We start from the raw sequence: 27669 nt of genomic DNA on the forward strand, positions 1-27669 counted from the left end.
ATGATGTTGCTCGTTTATGGTTCCTCCTAATTGGCAAATATTTTGAAAACGTAAGAAACAGAATCGTGATGCACGATTTGGAACAAAGAAAGAAGATTCGCGTTTCTAAAATACTAAGAAAAGATTCTGGCAATTTATAAGCTTCAGAAAAATTTCGGAAATTCCTTGTAATAAACGATTTCTCGCTAAATACTCGAGAACATAGAGTCACGGGAGGTATGCGAAAATGACGGTACAATATACAGAGGGAAGAATGACAGTGGTTCGGTAGAAAATTCGTAATTAAACGAGAATATCTGGAATTTAATAAATCCATATCGAAACGTTGTTCCTAACGAATCGCAACTGCCGGTTGCAGACCGCAGTGACGCGGAGATCTGCATGAAATTTGAATACGCGGTTCCGCGATGGTGTTAATCTGTTCCGATATTTGATTATGCCGTTTCTCGCGTTACCCACGCTTCTGTAATTCGCCTGGACGATTCGTGGGGACGGTGTTGAATTCCTTTTGTTGGTGAAACCCCCTTTCTCGTGGCCATTCTGCAATTCCGCGATAACGATATCGTGTGTAGTCGCTATCGTTCAAGCTTATAACTCGATCGTAGGAATAGCAGAAAGGTTCAATTCTTCGTGATAACTTAATTGGAATTTATTAGGATTTTTGTCCTCTGTTATTAGTAATCTTGGTTTAGGTAAGAAATATTGCGGATAATTCTACGTTGCTCACGAACCAGGATTGATTCACAGTTTAAATATATCTTTAAGAAAAGAAAAATATTTTGCATGTATATGTTTCTTGTATTCGATATCAGCTTGTCTTCCATATCAGCTTATCTTCGATATCATTGCTACTTCCTGATTTAGGTGAAAGATGATTAGCGTCGATAAAATTCTGCTTTATTGTAATTGTTAGGAGATTAGGTCGATTAGGATAAGAAAATAAGGGAGAGATAAAGTGGAGTTTATTTAAATTTCCTACAGAAACAGTTCTTCGAATCGGCGTGACTCGCTCATTGATGTTTTCATTAAATTTATCGTTGATTTTATCAGAGAAAAGATAAAGAAAACGATCGATCTCGTGTGATCGGAATAGAATTGTAAAATAGGATCGAAGAGGTTCGTTAATCGAATTATTTTCTCGCGAAATGAGGAGGAAACAAAAGACAGAAGGATGAGACGAGAAGAAACAAATATAAGCTAAAAAAGAAATAACTTTCTAATAGAAACATACTCGCTAACTGACACCGAGAATGCCATAATTGTAAAACTGCAAATGTCGATTAATTCATCAGTTCGCGTGTTTGTTGTCCGTGGAGGTCGCGCTGGGTATCGAAGGTTATCGATCATTCGACCAAACATTTCCAAAATGGTATTTCCGTGTCACGGACAATAATACGCGCATTAATGAAACAGAGAGATACTTTAACGACAAGCTGCCATTTTCAACCCCTAATCGGCACCGTGGATCCAACTTTCCAATAAACTCCTAATAAAACAGGGAACACCCTGAAACATTAATGCAGATACTCAGAATATCGAGCCAGAAATGTACCACAGGTATGAACATAATCCCAAGCAATAACCAATCAGACGTATTAAATTGTTCCGGAAACGCCCTACCAATCAATATATATTATCGTCGACGTCCAATTACTATGCTCCCTCTATAACAAATCACATGCACTGTAATACAGAGAGTAGTCAGTTCAAACTCGAATCGACATAATTAACGCTAAATCATCTATAAAGTAATATATTCTTAATAATAATAAATTACGAAGCAATAATAGATTATCGATTACACTTCTATATTACACGTGTATATGCTCATGTATACCGTATATACTCACGTATCGCTGAGTTATACCGCCTCGTAAAAGTATTCGAGCATTTACCATAGAAAACTCTTACGTTCATGTTGTATGTGTTGCATAAAGCATTTTGGAATTTCATTGGCACTGCGATAAAACACAATTGCTGTGATTATATCGAAACCAATCTGACAGTGTATAAAGAAATCGCCAGATATCTATTGGACAGGCACGTTTAGTAAAAGAATTAGTATACAGCGTGCATCTGATCTCAGTCATTTTAAATGTATAAGCGTTAAATATACATTTTCAGATTTATTTCAAACATTGCCAATACGATCTTACTAATGAAATTTCAAAATCTTTCTATATAAGATGTGTCCGTGAAAAACGTTTACAGGTGATCGAATACTTTCGCGAGCCTGTGTATAAATGGTACTATAATGGTATAACGGGCAAGTTTAAGAAAAACAAAGATCCACAGTGGCAAATAGGGATTGATCGGGACGTGATGTAGCCTATAATCGCGAGAATAATGGTACGACGATGCAACGAACTAACAGTTTCTGACAAAAACAGGATACAGGTTGCCGGCCATGCCGTGGAGCTGGCTTGGGGCGGCGGCGCCATCGGCAGCTGCAGCTGCAGCAGTCGCCGCAGCCGCGGTGACCCCATCCCCTGCAGCTGCACCGCTCGTCCTTGCACCCAGGGCGGCGGCGAGACGAAGGTACAGAGAGACTTCTAATAATCCAGCCCGGAAGCGACGCGAGATTCAACGAAACCACACACCAGCACGTCACTTATTCCCCGACGTTCCATCCTTTTCTTATTCTTTGTTCCGCTAACCCGGTTTCTCCATCGTCACGATTCCTCGGCTTCGGAATTTTCAGAAACGCGTCGATGTCAAGGGGAACGAACGTCTCTTTTGTCGTCGTCTGATCGATGCCATCGGTACAGCAAGCTTCGGACGTTATTATCGTCGCGATGACGAGCCGAAGCAAGATCGACAGATCTCGAACGAGCATTTCGCGATGGGAATTTTTGCAATTTTTCTTCTTGACAGAAAGCGTAGATTTTAGGCTCGTTCGTAGATCGTGAATGTTCGTGTAAATTTATATTTTTGTATATTTTTTGTTTTCCATTAACATTCGCGATTTACTTGTTACTTTGACAGATCTTTTCCTCTTCTTTTTATTCCTCAATATTTGGAATTCGTCGATTAAACGAAATTAAGAGACATCTTTTCCCTCGACGAACCGCAAAACCTCGTTAGTTGAGAGATTGCCTCCGTCGAAGAGCTGCAAATGGATGTAATTTCTTCGAAATCGAGGATGACCATCGTGATATCCTCGTTGAATGTCGATTTTCCAAAAAGATTCCCTCTGCGGAGAGCAAGCGGTCGAATTAGTTAGTCAGCGTTCTAGTAGGCTGACTTAATTAACAGCGATCGTGCAATAGCCGCGTAATCGATAAAGCAGATTAGCAGGGTGCGATTAAAACGAATTAATTAAAAAGACTACTCTTTGAATTGCACGGAAACCCGACACCGCGATGCCTACCGCGTATTTTCGGATAATTGAACGATCTCGCGTTTCCACAAATTGCGTATCTACCTTTGTTTTAGCTTCTGTTTCGTGCTACCATTCGTAACACGATTTGACCATCGTTCCATCCACTCGACGAAGAATACTTTGCAAGAAATCAATGTTCTTCGTGTTGATTTAAGAGGCAATCTCTTTTGACGAAATTTATCGAAGCTTCTCCTCCGTATTATCCTGCTTTTCCTCCGATCTGTTTTTTTTCTTCGACGCGTCAACTCTCACTCCTTTACTCCATTTACCCTGATCGTACAATGCACACAGACGATAACAGATGCGTTTCCTTTGTGACAAAAAAAAGAAAAGATGACACGAAATACACGATACGCAGCGTCGAGAGGATCTTCGAGTTCGAAGAACGAAACAACGAGAACGGGCAGAATACATCGGAAGCGACGGTGCTGTTGCATTCTCGCCACGACTATTCGTCGAGCACCACCGTTTCTTTCTTTCTTTCTCCACCCCCTTTTCTCTTCTTTTTTTTTCCATTCTACACCGTTACGCCCTTCCTCAGCAACCTTCTTCTCTCTGGGGCACACATTATCGATGTTTCTTTCACGTAATTAGCAAACCCCACACGCCATTTAGGGCGACGTTACATACGCGACGATTATCGATCTGTGGTCCAACGTGGATTGTGTATTTTCTCTCCTTTTTTGCTTTGTTTGTTTTTTTTTTTTTTTTTTGTTTTCTCAACCCCTTTAATTCTCTTTCCATTTGTTTCGCAACGTGTCGAAACATCGTTGGCCTATTTCGAATCTTTGATCTCCGATAGAATTTTTATTAGAATTTTTATCGAGACATATATTCCTTGTAAAATTTACGATATTAATTATAAATTTTACTCGTACAGAGTTTCTATCAGAATTCATATTCATTTAACGGAGATCTTAGCTTTATTTCAAATCGTTCGTCTCGAGAAACTATTCGATAAACGTGCACGAATCTTTCTTCGTGCATATTTTTATTTTCTTCGGATCGATTGGTTTTTATTTGCACGAGCGCGGAATAACGTTCGGGAAATTGAATTCTCCACATTTTTGAATGTTTCGGGATCACGTTATTGAATACCCAGCTTGCCATGGCTCATGTTCATCAGTACCAACCCCGACCGGTATCCGGTCGTTAACCCATTAATTAATTATCGTTAATTGGAGGATATACACGTCACTATGAAAACCGATGAAGATAGGCCAACGAATTTTGAATTTCTACCTGGAAATTCCTTTAGTATGTAATGATTGAAAAATTCAATTAGAGTTCAATTCAATTTTCGCAAATATAGGTAAATTTTATTAAATCGAAAGAAACGGAAGATCTTTCGAGAATATGGTTTTAAGAGGACATTCGCCAAACCACAGATCGATTCGTTGCGATGTTCGATTTATTCTCTTGTTTAACTCTCACGATCTTACCAATGTGTTTTTGGAATGTGCCTGCTGTAAAATGCATCACGCTCTAGTCTTGTTTTCTTGACGCACACCCCAAGTTTTGTATTGTACTAAATAGCGACCGGATGTCAGGTCTGGCTTCTGTAACCATCCAGTCGAATAAGCGGCTCTGGTTTTTAACTTCCGTTTTTGTACTCGCGCTAACCACACGTGCGACACTTGCACGGTAGTTGATTGTTTAATACTTATTCCGTTGTTGTTGTTGATTGTTGATGTTTTACTTGTTGCTCGTTGTATCAAGTTTTCTAGCCTGTAACCAGCTGCGCCAATAATTTTCTCTCTTTTGTCTACTAATCCTCACGGAGACCTCTGTTTCTTGAAGAGATTCGGAGCGCACGATAGAGAAAGAAAAGGAGCAAGTGAGCTTGGAAAAACCCCCGGGAAAATTGTTAAATATCGTCAAAAATTTCAAACGTTCGTATCAGTATCGATATCCAAAAAAAAAAAAAATTATATTCTTTTCTGTAATTAATCCAGATATAAGTGAATTTTTGCTCCATACTATTTTTAAAAAATAATACATATTCTATTTTATACATTATAATAATAAATAATATCATTTTCTTCGACCGAATATTTAAAACCTCTATTTGTTATTTAAATTGAAAGTGTTAAGTAAATTCTTATATTATTATTGATATCGATGGTTAGTTTATTGTTCCAACTGAGCTTAACAAGCAAAAGATATTACGTGAAACGCGAGTGTTGGCAAAAATCTGGAAATAAAAAAGAATTGTCTTGCTATCAGAATCTTAATTAACAGGCATATCTGGATTAATAGCTGAAGAAAGTTGGCCGAGCGACAGAGAAAGAAAGTTTACTTCGTTAAACGAACTAAATTACGTTAACTGAGCGCTTACTGATACACTTTGCTTTACAAGTCGCTTTTCCTTCTCTCTGAACTTTGTGACGGTAAAGCAAAAAAAAGATCGTACGATAAAAGCGAGGGAGGAAAAGAAACAAAAGACGCGAGTCGCACAAACGCTCCTTGATCTCTTCGAGGCGGAAGTTGAACGTGGACCGATGCTGAAGTCTAAAGACAACGAGTTAGTTGAGGCACACGCACACACGGTGACAGCTCGGACAAAAGGTAGGCAAGAAACATCAGTTTTTATTGCTTCACTGTCCGGATCAAAGGACCGAGAGAGTCTGTCTGCGATCAATCGAGGCCGGATACGCCGCCGATGCAAGCATTTCCGGGCGCCGAAAGAACCGTCGTCTTCCAAGAGTTCCATCAACGGAACGAGCTCCACGAACACCCGATTTCATCCTAATTGTCGCTCCAACAGTCGACCAAATTTCTCGTCTTTGATCGTTACATTGAAAGCTCGCTCGTTTTCTGCCACCTTTCACGAAAGAATCGTCAATGACGATTTATCACTCTGCTCTATCGGAATTCGTGGCTGATCAGTCGGATTTTATCTTCCTATCTAAAATATCAATTCTTCGTGGCTGATCAGTCGGATTTTATCTTCCTATCTAAAATATCAATTCTTCCGAAAGGTTCGAACAGACTGTGTAGAAGCGTTGTTATTGAGATTTTTCAGTCGATTTCTATCTTGTAATAAATACTCGTGTCGAGATCTATGTCGACTTTATGGTTTCTTAAGAATTGTTGGAATGGAATTACACGTCATTCTTTGTCTGGTTCGTTGGACACGAATGACGGACACGTGTATTTTGAAGCGCCATGAGATGTCCCAAAGAGGTTCGTTGAACTTTACTTCAGCCAAAATTTTGGCCATAAGCAATTTTAGCCAAATATTCGTCTAAACTATTTCATTCACGGATATCATTCATCTTGGAAGGATGTAGATTCTTGGTGCACATTCGGAAACTCTTCTTAATCTTACGGAATTCACGCACGCGTTCTACGTAACTTCCAACACTCCACGCAAATCTTTGGTATTTAATTTGTTCGATATCTTCGTCCTTTGGACTCATCGACGTTCCAACGACATCTACACTTTCAAGTTTTCCCCCGAAGAGAGAAATTGCCTCTTCTTCCTGAACTTGTCCAGGAGGCAAACAGCAAAGTATGTCAAGACACGCGGCAACAGAACGCAGAAAAATATGACCTACGTGAGTTAGCACACGGGTCTCCCGCAAAATCTTTTGCATTTACTCCAAATATTTCTGAGTCTTGAAGCTTCCTGCTGTTCCTGCGGCAGAGAAAATTTTACTGCACTCGCAGGTGTGTCATCTTCCTTAGGTGTTATCCGATCGATGTTTATAGTAGGTTTGGGAAGTTTCACGGTCTGAGAAGTATCTACAGACGTAGAAGCAATTTCCATGCGTCGGTTTTCATCAGCTGCAGCTGATGGACTATACTTAGACGTAGTTGGTTTTCCAACATCTCCTTTCTCCAGATATTGGCTACTTTTCTTAGACTCTGTTCGACTGGATCGGTAACGCTGCAGCCAACTATTTATGAGAAAATCCGAATCTCTCCATCGTCGTTTCTCGGAGGAAAACGGATAACGTCTGTCCTTCTTCTTGTCAAAATCAGGTACATCCGACCGTACATCTCGAGATTCAGATCTCCGCGTCTCCATAATCTTTGATTATTCTTCTAATTCATTTATCGATTCGTCGTTTTAATCTTCCCTCCAAACGTGCGATTCCGCTTGTCGCTCGAGTATTCGATGCAGAAATAGATATTTGAATGACAGAAACCGAATAAATCCGTTGTTACGATAGTTTCCCGCAAAGAAATCAATTTTTAAACGTCTGGTTAACTTCCATCGAATTTCCATGGGAATTTCAAAGGAATCGCCTTCTTTGGTGCAACGAGCGTTTCCAAGATTTTCCAAACCTTCCGTCCGTGGTCGAAAGTTTCCCTGAGCCTGTTCAACTCCCTGAAATTCGTCTAATCTCGTCTCGTCGTCGCCCTTGGTTTGTCAACGATTTATCTCCAAGAAAAAAAAAATAAAAGAAAAAAGGAGAATATCGATGAACGTCGAAGAAAGTAGAGAAAGAGAAGAGCCAGCGAAGCGATTTTGGCCGGCAGCAGAAACACTAACCGAAAAGGTAGGCAAGCATTGGCATGTGCGTTTGTGTGTGTTGTTACAGCAGCGGCGCTGAGAGGAGTTGCCATCCAACGAGGAAGAGTGGGCGCTGCGAGAGCAGCCTTCCCGACCAGTGCAGCGGCGTTGGCTCTTGCCAGAAACCCGGGGCCGCTCGCAGCCGCGGCTGCGGCCACGGCCCTGCATCCCTTCGCACCTGCGTAAGTAGATTCCGACGTTCTGCGCCGTCCTCGACGCGCCAACCAACGATGGCAATTCAACGGTACTTTTGGTATTTCGAAGCCGCAGCGGGTAACTTTTAATCAGCGGAGTTGCTGGATGCGTGATCTATCAAATGGCGGAATTTCGAGGTTTTCAGTTTAAATGAAAAAGAGATTGAGATATCGCGTGTAATTGAAAATATAAATTACATCGTTGAAGCACGGATTTTTGTAGATTTTAAAGCTACTTGTATATAAAAATGCATAGAAGGTAGAAAAATATGCGTAATACCCGAAGTAGATTACTCGTTGCAATTTTATTACAGGTAAAAATGAATCTGTGTTTAAATTATATCGGTTCAATTATGGTTCGTCGCAGGAAAAGATTAATTTGCGCGAGAAGCTGAAGTCTAACCTTTCGGTAACGAATGTTGCTTTTCTGAGAGGCGAACTTAAAATAACGGAATTATTTATAGGGCTGCTTTGTAAGATAAGAGGGAATAGAAAATTGAATAATTTGTTAGAATACACATTTTTTTGTATCTTAACGAAACAACGTGTAATTCCTAATAATACCGTGTTCGTGTAATTGCTACGCATAAATTTCTCTGCTCGACGAATTATGCTTCTTAACGAATTAATCAATGCCCTGTACTCCCCAATTTTTCTATCATCATTTGTCGTCTCATCAAATTCTCTATTTGTAAAATTTTTTCCGACGAAACTTCTGTCTGAATTCTCAGAAAATGCACGTTATTTATAAAACGGTCTCGTACATTTAGTCTGGCGATTATTGAATATAGAGGGGATAACGTTAAAGAGTAAAACGAAGTTTTAGTACACGAACAGCTCTGTAACAAAGTAGCAAAGTTCACTGGGTTCGAGGCATGTCTGGGGTCTTGGCACACACACAAGCTTTAATTGGAGCGGCAAAGTTTGTAAGTTGGAACAGTTACGTGAGAAAGTTTAAGAGATACACTGTTTAAGTCCGTGAATGGAAGATCGTATAGTTCACGAGGTGTTCAGAGTACAGAAGAAGTCGTTCAAGTGCTTGTTCTGGCACAAAGGATGGTGATATTCGTTGTACGAAGTTCGTGGTAGTTGTAGTTCCAGCCAGCTCGTTTCTGAGAATGTTGTTTTAGAATGGATAGCGTAGTTGTCAACTGTCGTCGAGCAAACTATCCATTGTGTCACTTTAAAATCGTTAACATTGTCGATAATACGAATATCCCTACATATCGGGCGTTTAATGAAATAGTAAAGAATTTTTACAAGTTTCTTGGTAGTTAAAACGAGACGAAGACAATTTTTAGTCAAATTAAACAATTTTTCAATCGTAATTACAACACAGACAGAAAATGAATAAACTTAATTTATTAACCGACTCGTTTCTAAAATATGGTTGCAAATTTGTATAATTTTTTGGAATTAAAAATTAATAAAATGCTATATTAAACTATCAGATTTCTACGGATACATATCTTCCAATAAAAAATAATCTTTTTGCTGAAAATTGGCTTAGTAACTTGAGTGAAAAATCATCTTTTCTAATACGTGACTTCGAAATGAAATTACAAATAATCTTTAAAACATATATTATGTATTACAATTAGTTTGAAAAATTTGAATATTAGCAAACATAAAATGAGATGTCTCGTCCTGGCGTTTTACACAAGCTGACAGGTTAAAATTCAGGATCTCGAAATAAAATTACAAATCGTTTTATAAATACAAGATAACACGAATACAGATACACAAGAGAAATACAAGATACACGATATAGTAAAAGCACTTTGCAACAGAGCTGTTTCATCGGATTTCCCTGAGTTCCTCGTCGGATGAAATATTTTTTAACGAGACTGGCGAATAAGGAATATTCGAGTTACTGACCCGGATTTCTTCGTACCTATATCACGTTCCTCTCTCGAACGCAACAGCCGGCCACGTCAACGCAGTAGTTTCACGTGGAAATTCACACTTCGTTCAACAGCCGATCCAGTTTTGCGCGTCGACCGACGACCGTACAGAAATTCTGCCAATTTGTCGCCGCGGATCATCGAGTGTCATCGAAATCCAGCCCGCTCTTCTGGTTACCCGCTGCGACCAGTCCTCTTGCACGTGTCTCGCTCGTTATAGTCTGCTTGTCGAAATCATCCTGCATGCACCGATGTAACCTTTCCACCAGGCCAATCGCAATTTCCTTTTCCCCCAGAGAGAACCTTCTATAGAACGTACTTTAAAAAGCCTTTTAGTCAACATAGATAAACCAATATTACACGATAACGAAGCGTTTTTTTCTTGTAAACGTGAAAATACGATCGACGGATAGCGGAGGAGGAGGTTTGTAAAGAAACTTGCTTGAGAGGAACTTGTTTGCAAGGAGGAATTATCAGAGGTTAAAGGAAGCCTCGAACGGATAAACGTGATCATCGCGAACTTGGTACGGTTGATAGAGAAACTTTTATAGCGTTGATATTTTCGATATTTAAATGAAAAGGAAGTATGAGGTTTATGGAGGATTTTAAAAATTAATCGCTTAAGGATATATTAATTTGAAGAAATTTAGATATGCATCATACCTCCTCTGATAATGTTATTTTTCTTCTGGAACGTCAATTGGATGTATTAATTAAATTTTTAATTACAGTGTAGCTAATGTAAAGAAAATGGATATTTTTCGAAGAGGATATCGGACAATGTGAATGATATTATAAAAATCCAATCCAAATCCGTTAAAATAGAAACATTGTACAATGAACGAAACAGTGTAATTCGAAGATTTGTCGTAATTCCAATCATATAATTAATTAGGAAAGTTGAATTAATCGAATCGTAATTACTTGCAATGGCGAAATGTTACTAAATCAATAGTAGAAATTAAATGTTTTTTTCTTTTAATAGAATTTCCTGAACAAATATAATTCTTAAGCGGTTAAAGAACGATAACAGGGTAAGTTACGCGCAGCGATAGATCGTTTAGAATGATTCCTTAATTTTTCACGACAAAGGAATTTTTAATTTGTTTCCATCGGTGAACGCGAACAAATACGCGTTCGCGCGTCGATAAATAGCATCGCTCGTTAATTAAACAATTTCGCACGGCGCGAACCGGATAAAAGGGGATGATGGAAAATTTCGAAGCCGTCGATGTTTCCGCGTGGCAACCATATTTTCCCACCGATCAATCGTCAGTTTTATTACTCATAAATAAGGGTGGTATTCCCGTGCGTTCGTAAATCGTTGAAATCGTTCGTTACTCTTCTTCGATCCACCGATCACGCCGATGATACCGACACGTTTTTAATGGAAGAACACGCCGGATGTGATTTATGAATTTTCGTTGACCTCGCTCGAATACACCGTGATAACCGGCGACGAATAAAATCGACGGGGAAATGGAGATGGCGAAAGAGAAACTTTCGTCTCTCGTAAAATCGATCGACTCGATACGTTTTCTCGTTCGATTCGAAAGAAAAATCACAAAATATGATTGTTCGAAAGAAAAATTGCAAAATGTGATTGTTCGAAACAAAACTTGCAAAACGTGATTCTTCGAGACGTTTCAAAGTTCCATTACTTCGATGAGTACGCCACGGCTCATAAATATTTCGACACTTTGATAGACTTTAGCAATAGATGAATTTAAATTCTGCTTGAAAAAATTAACAGTAACGCATTAAATCGTGTAATTGTGTTTTACTCGCTGTTTGGAATAATGTCGGTGTTCGTGTCGTGCCAGTCGACGAAGAACGTCAACTCCTAATTTAGAAAATTAAACAATCTGCAGATAACGAGCTTTCCAAACTACAAAATAATTCCGCAAGCTTTGACAATCGCGAGCGTCGATTTTGTTATTGCATAGTAGACTTTAGAAATGAACATCGATAAATCCTTTTTTTTTCGGAAACTTACGATTAAATTATATCCTGTTAAAGGAAAGCAAGTGCGTGATATTTTTGAGCTACAGCGTACAGCGATTTTTGACGGTTCGAAATTTCAAAAAAATCATTCCGCGATCTATTGAGAAGCGCTAGGGTTTTGATACAATTGTCGAGAATCGAACGAGAGCATTGTAACTCGACGAATAAATACGTCAGGTATAAGAGATGAGTTGGAGACTAGTGGCACGCGTTCTATTTCGGAATTTGATCGAACGCAGCGATTCTTTCGTTCGCCAAATGGGTGAAATTCATCGAGTCGCGAGAACAGCGTGGTCCTCGATCGAATAAAAAAGATTAAATCATATCCTTTGACGCTGTATATCGTGTCGATCGTGGAACTCGAAGCTTCTAACAAGACGAGAGCACTCGACGCTTCAATTGCGTTTCGAATGCCACGAGAAACGAAATTTTTGTCAACGTTTCGTTTACAGAGAATCGAAGGCAACCAGCCTCTTTTCAGCGACGAAGACGCGTGCGTTGAAATGTCCAAGAAAGATCTGTTATTTCATCGAATAATTCAATCAGGAAAATTTAATTCAATACAAGTTTAAGTAAAGTTGAAACAAGTTGGAGCAAAAGGTAAATCGAATAAAAGAGAGGTAGGACTAAAAGCTTTAAAAAAGAAACAAATAATTTATACTTCATTTTGAAGGAAAACGAAACACGCACCGAAAAAATAAAATATATAAAGAAAAACATGTTGAAAAATATCGAGAAATAATCGAAAAGATGCTGGTTGCGTAGAAATTCGTGCACATATACAAAACTAACATTGGTGATTTTTATTTTGCAGCGTTTATTACGACCCGTTCCTAGCTGCACACGCGGCGACACAGGATCCCAACTACAGGCTACAGGTGAGACACGAGATTTCCCTGATTTTCCGCCGGAAATTGTCGCCGGTGCTCTGTTTCCGGGGCGCGAACGACGACGAATGAGTTTTTAATTAAATCGAGCGACGCCCCTCGGCCAGATTGAAACGTCAGCCCGCTTAATCGATCACCTTTCAGACGCTGCCGATAGATTATCGTGAATTAATTGGTAAACGAATCCCGGTTGATCGTTGTTTGCGTATCGATTTTCTTCATCGATCTACTCGACAAGCATAAAATTGAACACGGTCTAACCAACCACCTGAAACTTCCAAATTAGTAAGCGTTTTTCGATGTTTCACTTTGGATACACGTTCTGTGGATAAATGGCAATTATTTTTTCTAAAACTACGAACCATACGTTCGCAATAATTAGTTTCTAGCTTCTACGTAAACTTTCGTATCTATAGAATTATCGAAATATTAATTCGATATAGAAAAATGATCAGAAAGAATTGACAAGTTGCACGAATATTGACAAAGACGCGATTGAAAATTCGTCACGGACAATGATTCCGCCACTCCAAAATGAAGTAGCCTTTGTACACACCGATCGACCAGGAAACGGCGTTTTCACGTGACAATGGCGAACCGGTCGGTCGTTCTTATCCCTTAGCAAAAGGGAGAGTTCATTGTTACCGATAAAAAAAAGCTACCTTTTCTAATCGATACGTCGTCGATCGTGTCGCGGAAACAGAGCACGAGACGCGTTCAAAAACAAAAAAAAAAAAAAGAAAAAGCGAGGAAAGGGTAAAAACAAACATGAAAACGAACAAAAAGAAAAAAAAAGAAACAAAACTATAGACGAAAAAGATAGAAGGGGGAAAGAGAGAGAACTAGAACAAAGAGAAAAGAAGTCAGAGGAATATTGACTAAAGTCTGCAACTGTTCCGGACCCGTTTAGCTGGAATGGCCTCAAGCAACAGCTGACGTTAGTTGACACGTTTTGCCAGGCTTGCACACACGTGAAACGCAGAGAATCCCGATAACAATTACGCCATCCCTATCTCGTCCCTACGTTCTTTCATCTGCCGTCACTCTCGTCCATCTTTTTTTCATCCGCCTGTTCGTCCATTTTTTCTTCTCTTTTTTTCTTTTTTTTCGGTTTTTCATTCCTCCCTTTTCTCACCATCTCTCGTTTCTCTTTCGTGCCTTCCATCGTGTACGCGAAAAATCTACGGATAAATCTCGTTCGAACGAGATAGAGAAAAAATGATAAAACAAGCGAGAGGCAACGAGGAATTGCAAAAGAGCAGACACAGGAAACGGGTAACGACAGCTATCGTTTTTGAGCTTTACTTCCTCGACAGCCGGTTTGCAGCTCGCCACCGCGCGGCATGAAAATTAATTTCGAACATCGCGCTCATTTCGCCAACTGTCCTCTTGTTTCGACGTCATTCCGTTACAAAAATCCGCTCTGGTAATATGGCAACGACATACGCGGGAGAAATTAGATTTTCGAATATATTCCACATCCTTCTCCATGCTCGTTTTTTTTTTTTTTTTTTTTTTTTTTATATATAAATGGAGATGAGTTTATTTTTTTGTACGTTAAGTGAGGGATAAGTGAGATCGATGCTCTTTTGCAATTTCGGGGAACAGCGTTTGTTGATACTTTGACACGTTCGGAAAACTTGATAAAAAAATCTATATTTTTAATAGTTGAAACGTAATCGATTGCGCTCAAATACCTGCCAAATTTTGACTAATGGAATGCCAGTGAACTGGGTCGAACGTGTCAGCATTCTCGATTTTACGTAATAAAATCTTTTTCTCTAAATATATTACTATTTCGCGGTAGTTTAACAAGAGACGTTTTCGAATTTTACATTTCAAAAAGATTATATTTCTCATTTTATTTATCTGCTCTCGTTATTGCTAAGTAAATACATTTCACAACGATGAAATATCGTTCTCGGAACCCTTCGAATCAAAAACCTTGGAAAGCGTCTCTTGCGATTCGATCATTGCACCACATCGCGTCGCAAGATCGTGCAGCATCTTGTTGCATTTTGTCGCCTGATCTCTCTCCATCCGCTCATTTTCCACCCCTTCTTTTTCATTCATTCTCTCTTCACATTTACTCGAAGTATCAAAATATACAAAACACCGTGGACACGAAATCGATTTTACCATTCGAACGCGATTCACACAGACACTGAACGAACATGTATAGATTCGTTTCTAGGTTCTATCACACTGACGATAATAATAATGATAATAATAATATTAAGCAACGTCCACACCAACGACAACGATCCCTCGTTAAACGCGACGCCATATTAAAATCCACCCGAATCTGGCCGGAATTTCTTTTCAGGTTTGCCGTTTGTGTTTCAGGCTAAAGCACCCGCTCTGGAGGTAGGAATTTTAAGGGTCCACCCTGAGTGATCTTTCTTCGCCCGTTGTTTGTCTATTATTATCTTCTTCCTGTTTTTTTCATTATTTTTTTAACTATTTGTCCCCTTTTTTTTCTTCTCTCCTGTCCTGTCTTCTTGGTGGTTTCTCTCGTTTGGACCTGGCCGATCAGGAGTGCTCACCGATCGTCGTACCAACGTCTCACATCTGTATCACACTTTACTTTCTTCGTTTAATACAAACAACGATTTATTTATTTATTTTTTTTTTTTTTTTTTTACTCTTCCTTTCTGTTTTACGATCCCAAGTATTATAAACACAGTCTGTCTCTGTCGTTGCGGTTCTTTAAGCTTCTCCCTCTGTTCTGTGCATCTTCCCCGAATGTTTATTATCTATATCTCCCTCTTATTCCTTCTTCTGTATCAATGTAATGCATGTGATTGGTAGTTTTTGTTTTTCTTTTCTCTTTTTCGTTATTATTATTTTTGCTCCTACCCTCTGTTCTTTGTTGTTAGAAAGTGATACTTTTATTCTCTTCCATGGGTTTGTCGCTTTTACGTAGACATACACACGATATTGTACGTTGAGAATATTAGAGTATATAGGAAGTAATGTGTGTATCATAATTTTCAAACGGAGAAAAAAGTTCCTCGCCGACACGACAACTGCAACTTTCTTCCACGATTATCGAAGAGAATCGTCGATTACTGTTTTTGAATAGCTCTAACATCATCCTTCAAAGTGATGCAGAAATATCGACAAAAATTCGCTATTTCCTTTTCTACCCTTCGTTCTTTTGCTCTTCCACATACGCTGCTAGCTACATACGAGTATTACATACAATTTACTGGCAATCTTTAACAAATTTTACATTTATTAATTTACATAATAATTTACATGAGCCACGTCATAGCGCTGTAGAATCACGAGAATTGGAATTCAAGCGTGTATTTTAAATTTTAGTTTCAAAATTAATTAGCTTATAACTTTGTTCGCTAGCGTGATACACTTTCATAACTCGGAGAATCAACTTTTTACAATAGTATGCGTAATCATCAACTCGTTAAGTAGCCAGGAAAGTGTCTGGAAAAATTAATTTCGTTGAAACGGCAAAAAGCGCAGCGAACTTTCCAGTCAGAATATACGTGAAAGTAAAAAAGAAGTATAAAATAGGCCAATTATCCGGCAAGTTCGAAATTTCCTTTGTTTCTGCATCCTCCCTCTCCATTAATAATACGAAGATGAGACGCGTCTGAGCTGCAAGCAACGGCTGCAATTGGTGAGCACTCCGCGGACCCGGCGAGTATCTTAGAAAGAGTTGTTTAGCTAGTTTAGAGTTGCTCCGAGTTCACCCATCCCACAACAAACCGACACACCCCATGGCGACAGATTCAGCCCCTTGAAATTAGTTCTCTGCCCGGCGACTTAATCGAGAACGTGTTAGAGAAGCCGAGTTGTCGCGCAACGGGGTGGTTCCTCTAAAGCTTTTGACGGAAACCGTCGTGGATGTAGTGACTGCTGGAATTCGAGATGCTCGACGAGGCACTCGAGGCGTCGTCGAGCATCGTCGAACCTCGCCCCGTCTCGTGCACTCGATTCTCGAAACGTCAAGTCGATAGTTCGAACCCATCTATGGATATCAAGCTCGAAGCTTTCGAGGGATGACTGAGAATCCTGCAAGATCATTTGCAATTTGATAGAGCTTAATATCTTCCGTCTGTTGTGTTTCGTTGACGTTTCAACGTTTATGCTTTAGTTGCGATCGTATCGGTTGTACGTGAACTGTAATCTTTATGCAAATTCAAACGGACAGTCTGAACAGTGATTTGTGTTTCAACTGCTAGAAATTAGAACGAGTATTCTACTGTAGAATTCTGTTTACGTAGACTCCGTTTATTCGAACGAAACCTTAGTAAATCTCGCAAGATAAAGAAATAATTACTCGTTAAATTGTTTATTCTCAAGTCCCGGTGATTTTATTACGCGATCGAAGTATTTCTGTCGAGCATATCGATTTTCACAGCGAGAAACTTTCTACGTCAGATACGTTTCATCATAGTTGCGTTCATCGTACGCGTCATGTGCATTAGGTACGTAGCTTGCTGGAATCGGTGATCGAGTTTTCGAAGGGATCATCAAAATCTCGTGGAAATTTCACCGCCCCATGTCTTCTTCGTAGAGCTGAACGTAAACGTTTTCTTTGCGTATACATAGGAGGCATGTCTCTTTCCCTTAGGAATATTAGACGCAATTATCGGAGAGTCTTTAGCGAACATAGAATCTCATTATATTCCTGAAATACATTAGGAGAAACGTTTTGATTCTTGAATCAAGGATAGCTTTGTCGGAACTATTTGATAAAGCCAGCTTGTAACATTAATTCATTTTAGAATCGTTGCTTCCAAAGCACAACACGCTAATGTACGCTCCATCTAATGTACTCGATCTAATTTCAGAAATTTAATCGGAAATCGGAGTTATAAATTGAAAAGATCTGAGATTCGGTGCCTCAAATTTCCCACCGTTCGTACGATAGTTAAAGAACAAAATTATACAGCAACGTGTATACTCGAGAAATGTATCTTTAGTTTCGGTCTAGAAATTTCGAAAGCCTAACGTTGTTCGTCCACTTGAAAATCTTCCGCTGTTCGTGTAAAAATGAACTAGAACCGAAATTGCAGCAAAAGCAAACACGCGTCTTCGATTAGGAGCAACGGCTGTACAAACAAACTGGTGATCGAACAAATTTCACGTCGAACAGTTAGGGTTAAGGAAAAAGAAAACGTAAAAGAGCAGGGAGAGGGTTGCAAACCGGTTCTCCGTGGGATGAAATGTAAATGGAGCACGAACGATCGACCAAGTAAATCGAGAAGCGAAAGAATGCAGCGTCGTAAATTTGCGAGAGACACGCGTGCGTCGAATCGCGGCCACAGAATTTTCCGCGGCTAATTTCCTGCTCGGGACCGCGCCAACGATTCGATTTCTTTCTGATGGCACCGGCGTACCGGTTCGTCTTTATTCGCCTCACGGAACCGGCCACGAGGGATCCTGGTTGTCCGCCAGGATTTACGAGCTTTTCAGGAAGAGAGCCAGTGGTCCGCGCGGAAGCCTGCCTCTTCTCTCTTCATAAATCAACGTCGCGTCATTTCGTGCGTCCGACAGCTTCATTCCGGCTATTTCGCTGAGCTTCCGTCTTCCAAGCTGCCCTGTTAAATACGATAATTATTATTCGATGGAAAAAAGAAATTGAGGATTTAGTATTTTTGTTGGGAGAATGGAGAGCTTAGGGGGATAAATTAGGATAAAAGTCGATACCGGCACCAATTGCACTGGAAATTACAGTTGCGTGAGTCGAAGTTCTGAGAATTTATATACTATAATCAGCTATTTTAACTTTTAAACGTGTCATCCTTTTAGTTCCGTGATTAATTAAATTACAATTTCGTTCTTAAACGTAACACGGTTTGACGAACTGGAAAAATATAATGAACTCTCTATGATGATAAACGCAGAACATTATTTTCATAGTTATAATCATATTTCAATTATTCGTTTCTTATGAGAATTGACAGGGGACTGAATATCATTCTGATTCCTGCAATTTCGAAATAAAGAATTTTTAAAAACACTTGTTCCAATTAAAAGCAATCGCAATTGTCCAATACTAGCTGTTTAAAGCTTCGTTTATATCGACATTAAATTTTCAATGTTTACGTATCCATAGACAGCCTAATAAAGTAAATTGCAACGAAAGTCGATACCGACGTCGATAATTAACGTTTCAATTATTTCACAAACAACGAAAATATAGTTGTTCGGTATCCAAAGCATTGGACAAATTGCACGAAATTCCGTACGGCCGTTGAAATTTTTCCGACCAATTAGAACGCATCGACTCCAATTTCCGGGCTAGTTGAAACAAAATCAGCCCCGCGTGGCGGTGAAAGTGGATCGAGCATAGGACGAAAAGGGAGTAATTATCCAGATACGTTCTCGTGGCTACTGGTGAAACGTTATGTAGGGAAAAGAGGAGATCGTTAACGTAACATCTGACCCGTGAACCAGGCCGGCGTAAACGCGATATCCCCGTTGCGGTTTTGTCGTTTCACGGAACGGAGGTTCAGCGAGGAATAGGGAGACGGAAACGGACATGGAAAAAGGAAAACGATCGGCGGGCAACTACGCGATGAACGTTGTAACGCTGGTTTCCAGCCACCTTTGCATCCACCCTTGAAAATAACCGAGAGTTAATTGACCCTGCGGCGATGCACCTTTTACCGCGCTGGAATTAAGTATCGTACGCCAGCAGTTTCGTGTCGAAATGTTCTACAGAGATCGCAACTCGTATCTTGTTAAATATATTTTCGGCTCGATGGAAATATAGAAGTTTGGGATGCAAGAAATTTTCAGACTTTAACGTCGCTCGAATAGAAGTAGATAAGCTCGGCATTGGTCAGACGTCAACGCTGGGTTCGCACGTTCTGAATATTTCGTTTCCAAAGGAATAAATTAATATCGTGGAATGTTCTTGTGAAAAATCTGACTTTCTAATTCTAACATTCGTAATTTTATTCGAAAGTAAAACTCTGTATTTGTCAGACATCGTTTCTATACCTTCGAAATTCCGAAATTCACGTTCTCAGAGGAGTAGAGTCGCGATATCGTATAATTTTCTCGAAGAATTATCGCCATTATTTAACTAATTAAAATTCGGTATTTACGTCTTGGACGTTGGCTTGAAGTAGATGCTTCTTGCGTTGATCAGACATTGCTTTTTCCACAAGCAGTAAACGGACGATGTTATAGATGTTATCTTGTCTAAGAATTATTACTGTTGTTCTTCGATTTTATTAGAACTGGCATTGATTAGACATCAGCTACAGACTTTCAATATTCTAAAAGCTTCTCTCAGAAGCCAATATCGTTGAATCCTCTAACCGTGTACTAGATATCGAAGTTCTGGCTTTCTATTTCATCAGAATTCATTGTCCATAACTTCGATGAACAGCGAAAGTAGATTGTCCCCGCATTGGTCAGACGTTAATCCTAGGCTTCCGATACTTCAAAAAAAAAAAAACTGAAGCAACAGCACTATAGTATTTTCGCAAAGGATTTTCACTATTTGCTAATGGAAATTCTCTCTGAAAATGACGTTATTAAACTATTTTCTCGCTGCACGAATTAAGTTTAACTTATAACGAGTCTACTTCATGAACACGGATAGGCCAACAAAAGTACATGTTCGAAGATTCTCTAAATGTACTGTGTGCATCGTACGAAGCTAGTGAAATTTCAAAATGTTTATCAAGCACATATAATACGGTCGTAAAAATTTCCTGTGATAAATGTCGAAATACTTTTGTTGGCCGATGTACGTCGCGGTGGTCCATTTTCGAATCTCACTGACTGTTGTGAAAGGCAGCAAGGTAATAAAGTTGCAGGATTTCAAGGAACGTTAAATAATTTCCACGGTTGGAGTGGTCGGTTGGCTAAACAGCGTGTGCAGAATAGGGCAGACCAACCGAGAGTCACTTGACCCACATACCACGATGTATCCCGGTCGAAAATCGCGCAACCAGCAACGTGTCTCGCATTTGGAAATGAACCGCGACCCAGAAACTTTCCCCTGAGTTTTTACCGTCTCCAGGAACGTCGGCCACGGATTCTTATTTCCGTTGTCGCGCTCCAACCTCGACCTTCCATCGCGGTACGCACCGGCCTGTTCCACGAGTTCCTGGCGCCGTTGAAACCGTGTTTCCGCTTCTTTCACTCGATGTTCTTCGTTCGCCGGAGAGGAGAATTGTTAACGAAAGTTTCGCGACGATCGAGGATGAGTAGGGAACCTTATTCCTGGTATTTCAGGTGATATTGACGAAACGTTAACGGTATTTTTATCGTGGAAAAATATTTCTTTCCTCTGGTCATTGTTTCTTCAGTTTCTTTGATATTTGTCATTTATTCGTTGAATTATTGTTAGGGATCCGAAAGCAGAAAGTTAAATTATTTAGGAAAGAGATAGATTACTTGGAATTTGGACTTGTTTCAACGGGGTGAATTTTGTTTCTGTATAAAGAGATTGAGTGACGTTAGCGTTCCTTAAATTAGACACTCGTGAGAAGAGAAATCAAGTACAATTATTGCACAAAAAGCATATGATGTATGATTTATGAGGAGTTTGCTCGATGCACACGTTGCGAAAGAAAACGACGTGCTTGGAAAGCATCATTAATCATCGCGTCTTGAAAAACGTTCGCTTATTTGGCAAGTGAGCGTTCCATCTCGAAGGGGTTTGCAAGGTGCGCTCTAAATTCCCCCTTGTATGGTAGAAATTCTCTATTTAATTTAAAAAAATCTTCCTCGTACCTGGAATATCGAATCTCCTATAAAATTTGTCACGAAAATTTTCATACTTGATTGCTGTTATCGTGCTTGTGAGTTGGAGAAAAATTTAAAAATAGAAAAGAAACGACAAACTGTGTAAAATATCATTGCTTAAAAAAAGCAATAACTGAAAAAGATAATATCATGGTAAAAATAAAAATTCTACCAGAAAATATATAACCGAAGGATAACAATATTTTAGTAGTGACAAATGTTTTATGGAAAAGAAAATCAAAAGTCGTGTACCTAAGAAGATATGCAATTTGTTGCAGGTTCGTGGAACGCATATAGTTAATTAAAAGACCCTGATCTAGCGAATGGTTCGCGTTTCATTAGCGGGAGAACCAGTAGACGAATTCTCGGCTTGCGGCTAACGATTTCGTTTAAGAAAGAGAATAATATGATCGCAGAATTACAAGCGGGGCAAAAGAGTTTAATAAAACGGAACAGAACTAAAGGCGAGATTTAATTTCGGTGCACTTAAGCGCTCTCCCATAGATGGTGACGGAATAAGCCTGGCTTCAATCCGTCGAATGGATAATTCCATGAAAATCACCAGAAGTGGATACACTTCTCGCTACGAACGTCAAATAGAATTGCAGAATATTACATGAAAAGGAATTCTAAGGATCCATTTCTCTTGGGAATTCATGGAATTAAGTTTAACAAAATTTTTATATTCTTGTATCGTATTTCTATATTTTATCGGATATGAGAGTAACGTTTTTTATATTTTCTTTCTTTTTTTTTTCATATGCAAAGTATCGAACCTGCATATATTTTTCATCGTGTCGAGAAGAAATTCTCTTATGCTCGAGCGTCGCTATTCGACGACGCGAGATGAAAATAGCGTAAAAGCGTTTTGACAGGCGAAATCCCGTGATAGAAAGATATCTTTAGAGAAGATACACTTGTATTCTAGATGCATGCACGTAGATTTCGCGTTCCCCCCGAGAATGAATGGTACACTCGATGGATATGTCTTAATCTCGACGTGAACATCGATACTCGCCGCGTTCGAAAGTTATCCGAGACAGTTAACATCTCGTAACTAAATCACTCTTGGCATTTCATTTTCCCTTTAGAATTCTATTATCGTACGATAAAACGTCTAATTTCTTCCTGTGAGAAAAATAAAATAAAATTAGTTTCTTCTTTAAAGAAAAATTTATTTGACCACCTCTTTAAAAGAGACCTTTGATTAGTTAAATAAACGATAAAGAGTATATTAGTACGTTATTATCGCAGAAATCGATTTCGACGAGTAAATAACATGTAATCATTTTCGCATCATTCTCTGTACATAAATCACGCCTCCTTGAGCTTTGATCGACAGAAAGCAGTAGCTTCGAGAACCACATTTAGCTGAGTGCTCGAAACTTTTTACTATCTGCACCGTGTGGCATATGGATGAAACAGCGTTCGTTGTTCAAACAGCGCTCAAAATAAAAGTTCCCGGCTGCGTAAACAACGTCGTAAAAAATATCGTGAATGAACGATGCACGCCTGTCTCATCCATATGCTTTAGAAACGCATCTATAAAAGTCGTTGCACGTTGTAGAAATTAAAAAAAAACAAAAATACCCTACTTTGTTAAAAACTCTGCAAACCTATGGAACTCTCCAGTGATTAAAAAGATTACAAACATGTCTTCACTCCTTCCACACCTTGTACAGAAAACCATAAAGTACCTAAAGCAATTTCCTATTTTAAAAAACCCATGAATTATCCAAGGAATCCATAGATATATCGAGATCGTAAATTACGTTGTTGAATGGTTCCATCCATCGATGTATTTATGTCCAGGGTTGCACACATTTTACAGCAATCCTTTAAATTTCAGACTAAAAATTTTGTATTAAAAGTGCGCTGTTCTTTTATCATAGAATACTTCGTTTTTTCTTTTTCTTTTTTTTTCTAAAATATTTTCGATTATTTGCGATCTTTCAGTCGCGTCTTACGAAGAACCGTTGAAATCCTGAAAATTATCGTCGTAAATCTAAACAATCTTCATAACAACATTAAGAATACAGTAGGAAAAATATTCAGTGCAAGGAGAAATGTAAACTTTTATCCATATTATTTCTGCAAAAGAATATCTACGTATTTTATCAAAAAATCCCAAAGATATCGTAGATCTCCAGAAAATTCCTATAGGAAATTATTTTATCCCAACTGTTCCGATGGTTCTGATATTAAATACTCTTTACCACCAACTACCCCTATTTCATTTTACGCTTGTTTCACGAACCAATCTAAAGATCAAACAATTCCTTCATCAAAACTATTACCACACACCTAACCCCTAAGGAGTAAAGGCCATAAACAATCTGTGAATGGAGAGTTCCAATATTTGCGAAGCGTGCAGGGACGTTTATGAAGTAAACGCGGGAAGAGGACGCGTTAGTACCGTTTCTCCGCTAGGACATCCTGTCTGGTCTGTCTTGGAGCTTGCTTGAGCCTTGCATGGCGGGTCATGGTTCCTGTTTCAGGCCGCGGCAGCAGCAGCTGCAGCGTCACCGTTGCTGAAGACGCCCCTCTCAACAGCTCAGCAGGCCACCTACGCAGCTGCAGCGACCTACACGGCAGTGGCTGCGCGCGCATACAGCGCAGCTGCAGCTGCGGCACAACCGGTCGCAGGATATGCCGCAGTCGCGGGGTAAGCGCACTACTACTCCCTTCGAAAGGCCTCCTTCGCCTTATCCCTCGGGCTCTGTTCTCCTATCTTCTCTACCTCCTTTATGCGATATACTATAACCCTTACGGTCTTCGACGTCGCGTGGGATCTCCTTTCTTTTTCCTTCTTTCGAGACGAGACGCGCTTTTCAACCACGACCGACGAAGAGATTCGGTTTAATTATTAAGCGATTTGAACTTTTTTTTAATTTTATCGGGAGCTAGTAATTATGGAGAAATTAACTGGAATTTCGTTAATTGGATATTAGTCGATTGCCTTTCAAGGGATATGAATCTTCGGATATTGGGAATTTTTTTTTATTGTTTCTTTTATTAACAATTTCGATATAAGAGCTTTGCTTTGATTATTTAATTTAGTAGAGTTGCATCGATACTCGAATTATAAAGAGATTAATTCTTGAGGATTTTCTAATCGGATTTTGATCGGTTGTTTTTTTAAGGGATTTTAATAGTATAATATAATAGTATAATAGTAACAGTATCGATAAAAGAGATTTGCTTTGATTATTTCGACAATGTTAGCGTTCTATTGATACTGTGATTATGAAGAAACTAATTGTGGAAATTCAATGTGGTTTTTGTAATTGGTTTTCAATCGATATTTTTTTCAGGGATTTTGGGAATTTTTATGATATTATTAGATTACTTTTGGGTTATGTCGAGTAGGGTAGTTTTGTTAGGAATTAACGCTGCAATTATGGGGAAATTAATTTCTCAGAATGTTAGAATCTGATTTTGGTCGATTATTTTTTTTAAACGATTCCTACCCTTCGATATAAAATGCTGAGGAAGAAATCGAAGATTCTTACGATATCATCTTGCTTTTATTTTTTATTTGTTCATGAATCGAGAAGACTATATCTATTATAATTCTATATTTATCATATTCTACAAATCTAACTTCAGATATATGGAAAAAGATGTACAGTCGGAGTCCATTCCTTCCAGAAGAATTCGTCGTCGTGGTCGAGCTCTTAGGAGTCGCAGACATGTCGAAAGCCAACAACCTGATGATACTCTTACCGAAAAACCTGATAGTCCTATCGAAAATCCTTAGATAACATCCTAAGTTTGTATCTCCTTTTGTCTGCTTATCCTTTATTCCTTAACAGGCATCGATTAATTTACAATTACAGAATGGATACTTAATATGTTTCAATGTTGATGTTTACAGTTACGGGCGTGAATACGCCGATCCCTACCTTGGACATGGTATTGGACCAGTAGCTGGCTATGGGGTAAATGCAATTTTTCATCTCTCAAAATGATAAATAGACAGAATAATTTCAATTCTTGATACTTTTGTGAATTTATCGTCGACAATTAATAACTAAACCGTGGCTATTTCTTTTATTTCTAAACATTTTCGTAAATATATTACTAATAATTAATAACTAGTATATAGATGTTCATGGAAATGTATAATTTCGTAAAATTAAGCAAAGATTCTCTTTCTATTTAGCTCGTTCAATTTTATAACAAGTACTGTACTTTAGATATTTCAAATATCTCTATTCGTAAATATTCGCGATCTGTGAAAAAACAGGCGAAATCGTCGATCATACAATTAAAATATAATTTCAATTGATGGAAAAATCAATCTTTTTCACAGGCAACCGTATACAGAGGCGGCTACAACAGGTTCACGCCATACTAAGGATCGTCAGATATCAGAGCGCGAGCCTTCCAAGTACACCGTTATACTCAGCTGAACATGACCAGAACAAAAAGAAATCGACACAATCATCATCGTCATCCGTCATCGATCACGATTAGCCCACGAAGCGATGCCTGGACCCTCCGCGCATGCTGACGCTAGCCTTCTTCGTAGCACCGATACAAAATCATTGACTTCGGCTCTCGTCGACGCGGAACGAAAGCGTGTCTTTCATCCTGAAATCATCCGGCCATTATGGACAACGTTCCAATAAAGCCAGAACTACCGAGTCGACTACGAACGTGCCACGTATAAGTAGGACGGAAATTTCAAAATTGTTTGCGAAACGGGTACATTAAAGTTACACACAGTCGATCAGAGGGAAAATAGAAGAAGGAAACCCGTAGAGAAAAGGAAGAGAAAGAAATTTGCTTAATCGTTACAGACGAAAGGACTTTCGAATGCATTAAGCGGACCGATAGACGAAGAGATAGAAGGTTAAAGATCGTAGGAAGATGATATAGAACATTCAGAATTTAAATTAGATTGAAAGCGTGCTTCTCAGTTGGAGATAGTTTTCGATTGGGGTTGATCGACCAGACGACAAAGGTCTGCCGAAGCGTCGTCGAACTTTCAAACTCTGATCGATAATAAGAGGGTTGCGAGGAAGGACAGAGATGTATGGCAGACAGGGAAATCGGTAAACTGAATTAGCGGACAAAGGGGACTGATTAAATTGAGTTTTGTTGGAAACATGTTAAACATCCGAGCAAACGGTCGTATCGAGCGTCTTAAGAAAAATATCGGTATCCGGCGAAGGATCAAAGTTATAAGTTAGATGAAATAGAATCGAAACGTTCCGAAGCTGTCGAAATTCGTGTGTAAAGGGAACGTGGCATCGCGTCATTAAACTATCAGTTCGTATCGGAGTTCGGACCCGGCAGCCATTCCGACTTTACGAAGTTGAATGACAAAGGGGCAAATGTGTCGAATCTAGACGGTGTACGTGTATATATATTTGTGTATATACGTATATATATATATAAGTAGATAGATATAGATAATTGATCTCTCTAGAAATCAATTGTAATTATGCAATTCGTTGCTCGTGCACGTTTCTATAATCGTTCAGGAGAAACTTTTAAAACGCGACCCGGCAAGAATTTTTATCACTAACGAAACCGGGACTATTTAGATCACATTACAAAGTTTACGTATTATCGTAATGCGATGTTATTCATTGAGATCCAAAAAGAGTAAAAAGCATTCAATGACAAATATGAATATAGAAAGAATTTTGTACATAATTCATTGACAATTCGCTAAAATATGAAAACGAAATCTGAAATAAAGAAACGAGTAAACGATCGTTTTCTTTCGTATCCTCATTTTTAATATTATTATTATTACCATTATTTACCCTTGTCCTCCGTATGGACGAAATTTTATGTTTAATTGCCTGCGTTAACAGGTCTTTCCTAATCATGAATCAGAAACACCAATTATCAGACACGTGATAAGACGTGCAAGAGGTAGAGGAAACTCTCGCTAATGGCTGCCGGAAAGGAACTCTTCCTTCGTGTCGACGAGGTACACGCGACTTCCGATGACAAACGCCACGCTCGGTAATCGGCGAAGAAAAATACGCGAGACCCTCTTTAGGTAGCTAGACAAGAT

At 39.0% G+C, this 27669-nt stretch overlaps 1 protein-coding gene across 1 annotated transcript in view; it reads left to right on the forward strand.

Annotated features, from left to right (window-relative positions):
• Positions 1 to 27360, forward strand: part of LOC138180129 (uncharacterized) — a 351184-nt gene extending 323824 nt beyond the window's left edge. The window contains exons 21-26 of the mRNA XM_069113651.1: positions 7933 to 8086; positions 12821 to 12884; positions 15240 to 15260; positions 24131 to 24297; positions 25510 to 25573; positions 25948 to 27360. Coding sequence (XP_068969752.1) covers positions 7933 to 8086; positions 12821 to 12884; positions 15240 to 15260; positions 24131 to 24297; positions 25510 to 25573; positions 25948 to 25992 — 515 coding nt within the window. The 3' untranslated portion in view covers positions 25993 to 27360. The remainder of the gene's footprint in view (positions 1 to 7932; positions 8087 to 12820; positions 12885 to 15239; positions 15261 to 24130; positions 24298 to 25509; positions 25574 to 25947) is intronic.
• Positions 27361 to 27669: the final 309 nt, after the last annotated feature.

The sequence above is a fragment of the Bombus flavifrons genome, chromosome 5 (assembly GCF_040668555.2).
Source record: "Bombus flavifrons isolate JBK064 chromosome 5, iyBomFlav1_principal, whole genome shotgun sequence".
Taxonomy (NCBI): Eukaryota; Metazoa; Arthropoda; class Insecta; order Hymenoptera; family Apidae; genus Bombus; species Bombus flavifrons.